Here is a 6,763-nt window from a genome sequence, read left to right as displayed (position 1 = left end):
TCTCTTCTCTTCTCTTCTCTTCTATTTCTCTTCTCTTCTGTTCTCTTCTCTTCTAGGCTCCTCAGACCAGTCACACTTTGCTCCACTTACTGTAATGCAATGCTAGCCTATTTTGTGCATTCAGCCATGCAATGCTAATTTGTGCCATCACAATCTGCTCAAATCCCAAGCTCTATTTTGGGACCGTTTCCACTCTGATTGGCAATATGTGATTGATTTGGTCTGTTTTATTTATTTGTTTGTTTTGTTTGCTCTAGACTGTGAGGCTGCAGCCGTGCAGGATGACATTGTGGAAGCTGGCTCTGCTGCTGGTGGTGCTCTGCCTGTGGATTGATGAGGGCTCCACCAAAGAGAAGGGCACCAAGAAAGGCAAGAAGAAGGGGAAGCAGGTCTACTGCCCCTCGTAAGTACTGTACCGGAGATAAGATGGCGGCAAGGTCAGGGGTGGCGGTCATGAAGTGGATAAATCCATAACGTTCGACTTCGGATAGATTTCTTTGTACTTATCACAGTGAATACATTGCATGATTCTTTTTTTGCTGCTGTTTTAATTCATTTATTAATGAAGTTGGCTGTCCTTAGATCCAAGATTCAGGATTTGTTTATTGTTACGCCTCATTATACATGTCTAGGTGCATCACCTAAAGGCTGCAGTGGTAAAATCCATCCCACTCCGAGGGTGCGAGTTTGACGGCGATATATCCTGGTGGAATTGTGTGTTCCTCCCACCTAGGCGTGTTACATTTCTCCGGCGATATGGGAAGTTTGGGAAAAGCTAGCTAGACTCTGAAATGGGCGAGACCTCTGTGGTCAAGTGAATTTGAATAAACCAATCACATGCAACCAGTGTTAATTCTGATCTATTTATAGGCAAATTAATGTCAATATCCCTTTATGGTAAGAATGTGAAATATTAAGCAATATGACAGTGTAGTGTGGGGATGTTATCGCTACTGCTGTAATTCAGCCATAGATACGAGGCACTATGTCGACACTATGTTGAAGTGATGAATGTGCACCAGCTGATCACACATTTCATCACAAAGCATTTTTAAAGTGCAATTTTTGTCACCACCTTCATTCTGCTTACAAATCACTGCCAGACAACCTGTGATATAAAACTAGGCATGCCTGCTGTGTCTGATCTTCATTGGAATGCTTAAATTGCCTGGGTTATCTTTTCAGGTGTCTTTACATTATGTGTCTATGGTTTCTTGGTGTCTGTAATCAGAAACGGGATATTTGGCACCATTAGCTAGTTTTGAAGAAGCTTTGGCTGGGACATCAAGCTGTTCCTGCCGAATGCTTACTTGGAGGGAAAGGAGTTGCAGTAAGTATGTCTGATGGAAGTTAGCAAAACATGACAGCACCAGCAGCATTTTAATTAAATCATATCTTAAGGCAATGTATTCAGTCTACTTGTCATTCTGATCTCCCTCAAAACTTCTTCTACAGTATGATGATCAGGCATTGTTGTTGTGGATTGTGGTCCAATAATCTTTTTTGATTAGTAAGATTGCTAACTAAGTGAAATGACCTGGACGTATCTAAGGTGCTGGTCAAGTTTGTAGATGTGTGTGCACAGATTCTCCGATACTGTTTACACTGTGGAAGTGAGGTTACTTTATTACCATGCAGGTAGCTTTCCATCCAAACATTCTACCCACAATTCCTATTGATAAGCTGCGACATGCTAATGGGAAACTGGTACATGCTAATTAAAAGCTGCTACATGCTAATTGTATGCTGCTACATGCTAATGGAAAACTGCTACATGCTAACGGTATGCTGCTACATGCTAATGGAAAGCTGTTGCAGTGCCTCCTCCCTTATCTCCGTTAACATAGGGCTGAGCCATAGAAAGAGAAAGTTACGACATTCTTTGATGTTGCCGTGTGATCAACAGTCCCAGATAAACTGTGCTGAATGACTGCATCACAGGAGGTGGGATGTTTTTCTGGATGCTAGTAACTCACTGGCTACTGACCAAGTAATTGCCAGTTTTCCGTTCCAAAATTGTCTCCATTGAAAAGCGCTGCCATCTTTTTCCACAGTCTCTGATGGGAGTGTCGGCACTTTGTTTTCTCTAGCGCTCTGACAGGGTACAACGGACCATCCTTTAAAAAAAGGAAAGGAGATAATGCCTTCCAATGTTCCCTCTAAGCTGCACGCGCGCAATAGATTTTTCAGACCGCGCACATTTTTCAGACCGCACTAACGATTTTTTTTCAGGGGTTAAAAATCTGAGCATCAACGGCGATGTAGGCTAGGTAATAAACATTTAAAGGAACCATATGTAAGAAATGTATTTCAATTAATCATAAAATGGCCCTGATATGTCGCAAGACATTAAGAAATCATGTTCATTTCAAATAATTATGTCACTGACAACAGTAGTCCAGCCAGGATATTGACATTTAAAAAGTGAAGTTGCAGCCCTCAACTGATGTTGATGTTGTGTTTTGTCATGTCATGTTGTGTTTTGGCCTGATGCGTCACCCTCTACCTATCTACTAATCACATATTCAGTAGTGTTTTGGCATCCGGGTTGGCAACCTTGGAGGGGGAGGTGATACACCGCTCTACAGTAATTTGAAAGTGATTGCAGTACCAGTTTTGGCCACAATCTTACATATGGTTCCTTTAAAATACTGACATGTCTGACAACCAAGCCGGATGTAGCCTAAGTTAGAATGTTTACATACAAAGTATCCTTTAGGCTACTCTAGGCGGGCCCTGCTCCAGTTATGTAGGCTACCATGGCGAAAAGAAAGGCAGAGCAGATGCCCCAGAAAAGGTCTGCCTAACGTTTAAACACCATGAGTGGCTAGATGAAATACTCCAATCTGACACAAAATATGGTCCAGGTAGGAAAAAACTTTCAGACATATTTACGCAATTATTCAAGTTCAACTAAACTGACTGGTAAAATACCATCATTAAAATGTTCCAGAAGTCCAACCATTATAAAGGATATATCAACCTTTTTAGACATATTGATGCATTTGCGGTCATCTCTTTGAATTCCCTATGGCTAACGCAGGCTCGTGGTCATTTTCGGCAGTTCGCGTGGTTGCGAATTGCTCACAGTTGAAATGTGCGCTCAGAAAACAAAATATTTGCTCAGTGCTGAAAAAAAATAGAGAACATTGATGCCATCCCACAATTCCTTGCGGCAGCAATATTTAAAGGCCCATGTCAGTAACATGTGCTGGTGCATAACTAGCCTAGTGTAAGTTCAGTCAGCTATGTGTTTCTTTATTGAACATCCTAAAGTCCTAATGAATTCTCCTTCATATCTTTTCCATGTCCTCATGACATTTTCCTTGGGAGTCCAAGTCAAGGACACAAGAAAGCTCATAGGACATATTTTTTGGACTGTTCAACTAGCCTTATATCCATTCATATATCTAAGAAAGCATCTGTCCGTCAACCTCTAACCTTGTGTCTGCTAACAGATCTATAGCTGAGAGCATAAAGATCCTGTTGTATGCATTTATACCTCATACCAGGACAGCAGTCTTTTAGTCATGGTGGAAATGATGGCTGATTTCCATCTCCTGAAATATGTGTAATTAGAGGCGGGAAGCAGGGAAGGCATTTTAAACGGCATCTGATGCGACTCACCTGTCACCTGTCCACTCCCGCATCAGACAGCCCCAAATGTAACCCAGACAGTCGCCACTCTCCTCAGTGCTGTTTATATGTGTCTGCAATCGGAGAGAAAGAGAGAGGAAGAGAAAGTGATAGAGGCAGAGATAGAAGGAGATGAAGAGAGTGAGACAGAGAAAAAGAGAGAAAAGGACAGAGAGCGAGGTAGAGAGATCAAGCTCCACCTGCCACATATTATGAGACTCTTTGATTATAGGATAAAACTTCTCTTTAGGTTTGACTTAGTAATCCATCCTATAATTTGTGTGAGCTTATATAATGCTTTAGAAGGCTCCGAGTGGGATACAGTTGTAAACAAAGCTCAGATGGCTCCATACCACCCAAGAGAACTTAACAGAGTCTAGAGTCTGTCACACACACACACACACACACACACACACACACACACACACACACACACACACACACACACACACACACAGATGGCCCTTTGCCATTATGAGATTTCCTGTACCCAGATCATCTCTACACTTACACTCTTTTGTCTCGCCACACATGTATTCTGTGTTTGAAAGGCACCTAATCAGAAACACAGGCCGTCTCCACACACACACACACACACATACACACACACACACATGTGCGGGACTGGTTTGGTTTGGGGATGGGTTGATGGGGCAGACGCGGTTTTCAGGGCCTCATCTCTGCTCTGTGGTCCCTGCAGGCAGCTCTCGTCTGAGGACCTGGCTCGCGTCCCCGCCAACTCCACCAGCAACATCTTGAACAGGTTACTGATCACCTACGACCCCCGCATCAGACCCAACTTCAAAGGTAAGGACCGGCTCCTCAGCTCGGCGTCAGGTCTCTCCTCTGTCCATCTGTCAGAATCTTAAATGTCCTCACCACACCCCTGTCCTTACCCTCACCATATGCACTTGGACACACACACACACACACACACAAACCGACACACAAACACACACACACACACACACACACACACAATCAAACAGAAATGCCCATGCACACACATACAGATACACCTACACACACAAACGCACACATATGCATACACGCACACACACACAGTTAAACACACACACACACACACACACACACACACACACACACGCACACATATGCACACACACACATGCTCCAAAGTCTCTCATTAGTCAATTGTCAAACATAAGTCCATCTCAGCAGCCTCTAACAACAAGATACCAAATCTGTGTTTGATTTCTTAAGTTTTCCTGAGTTCCTGAGTTCCTCATGCCAGCAGTCTTCAGGCCAACTCAAATTGAATAGTGTGTTTCCATCTCTCCTTCCCCCTTGGATTATGTGGGCATTGTGGCCAAGTCTACCCCCTCTCCCCACCTCCCCTTTTCAAAGCCTGGTGCATGTGTGCACTTGGCCCAGGCACCGGGGTCTGCTTTGTCAATGTATAGCTGGCAGCCAAATATCTTTCCATACATACCATCTCATCTGTGGCGTATCCCCCTGAAGGCTGCGGTGAGCGGTGAGCACGCCACTTTTTGATCGTGAAATGAAAGGCATGAGCGCTGCGATTGATGAAAGCATGCCAACTGGTGCCCATATTCCCCCCCCACCCCCCCCCCCCCACACACACAGGCGTCCCAGCCCATGAGACAGGTGCCGGCCCAGATCGCGTTTCTGCTCAGGATTATCTAGAGGGGGGCAGGATGTGTGTGTAGGGGGGTCTTTATTCAGACCTGTTAAAGCTGGATAGAATGGGCTGCATGCTCTACAGTATCTCTAGAAGACATTCACCATATAGAACAATGCATTAAGCAATTCACCATATAGAACAATGCATTACAGTAAGCAATTCATCATAAAGAACAATGCATTAAATGCACCATATATAACAATGCATTAAACACAAACATATTTATACACAGTATATGATGATGTGAAACAATCAGTTCAATAGCTGGAGGAGACGTTGTGTATATTTGTATACGGCTGCAATACAGATGTACTGTTTGTGACATAACATTCGTCATCTGTGTCTTATGTTTGTTTGCACATGTGCATGCTTGGCTGTACTGTGTGTGTGTGTGTGTGTGTGTGTGTTTTTTCCTTCAGGTGATGCATGTGTCATATGACTGTGTGATGCTAAACCCCGACTGTGTGACTCCATGTTCTGGCTCCCATGAGCTCCAGCTTGTCCTCTACAGTATCTGTGGTCAGATGAGAGCTGACGGCTTCCATTACAGTAGCCCAGCAGCCGGCCAGCCAGCCTAATCTCCAGAGCTCAGGCCTTTTATAGGGGCTCCACTGCCATTAATCGCACATCTTTGCCAAGCAACATGGTAGTGCAACATGCTAGTGCAACAGGCTAGTAGTGCAGCATACTAGTGCAACATGCTAGTGCAAGCTCCATTTTCCATCCGAGTGTAAATAAAGTGGGATGGTTTATTGAGGCCATTAGTGAAGAGGAAGAGGGGGCAGTTTGCAGTATGCAGTTTCTGCTAAGCAGTTTACAGCACTTTGTGTCAGCATTTAAGCATAACGTGTAAAATCAATCATAGAATTGCATAAGTTGTCAAACAACAACCCTACATTTTCTGGCCATTGTTGTCACTGTAAAAGCATATCAAATATTTTTTTAGGATTTGCAGAGAAATTGTAAGGATTGGCATCAACAGATCCTGATGAATGAAGGAAATGTGATAATCGTAGTGTTTGGGTTGGTGCACTCATTGTTATCATCAGCAGTTGTGTTATCGTTATATGGTGTTTTTCTCTAAATCTCCAGGAATACCAGTGGAAGACAGAGTCAACATCTTCATCAACAGCTTTGGGTCCATCCAGGAAACCACCATGGTGAGACTCCTCCTCCCCATACCTTCCAAGCGTGCATCACATCGCAGCCAGCAGCAGAGATCACATTCCAGAGCATCTGACCCATACCATAGATATTAGCATAGAATATTACTGCTGCCTAACACAGACTGACACTTTATGAAAGTTCCGAGTGAATCTCTTAATTGCTTGCATAAAAGCCCAGCATAAAGGATAATGGAAGCAGATTAAATCCAAGGTCATGCAGTTCCCTCAGTAAAATTTTTTAAAGACGCCACCACTCTCTCTCATAACTCTGCTCCTTCTACTCAAACCTCTTATA

The 6,763-nt window shown here is 43.6% G+C and overlaps 1 protein-coding gene across 2 annotated transcripts in view; it reads left to right on the top strand.

Moving 5' to 3' along the window:
- Window positions 1–281: 281 nt before the first annotated feature.
- The window catches only part of glrbb (glycine receptor, beta b), a 26,404-nt gene continuing 19,922 nt past the window's right edge, over window positions 282–6,763 (top strand). For both annotated transcript variants that reach the window (XM_076288203.1, XM_076288202.1), the window contains exons 1-3: window positions 282–403; window positions 4,337–4,443; window positions 6,395–6,462. In XM_076288203.1, the coding sequence (XP_076144318.1) occupies window positions 282–403; window positions 4,337–4,443; window positions 6,395–6,462 (297 nt within the window). The remainder of the gene's footprint in view (window positions 404–4,336; window positions 4,444–6,394; window positions 6,463–6,763) is intronic.

The sequence above is a fragment of the Alosa pseudoharengus genome, unplaced genomic scaffold, assembly GCF_046254945.1.
Source record: "Alosa pseudoharengus isolate Yale_2024_CS ecotype anadromous, Long Island Sound unplaced genomic scaffold, YU_APseudo_1.1 YU_APseudo_1.1_scf_16, whole genome shotgun sequence".
Lineage (NCBI taxonomy): Eukaryota > Metazoa > Chordata > Actinopteri > Clupeiformes > Clupeidae > Alosa > Alosa pseudoharengus.
Note: the sequence above shows the minus strand (reverse complement) of the source record. Positions and strands in the feature narration are given on the sequence as shown.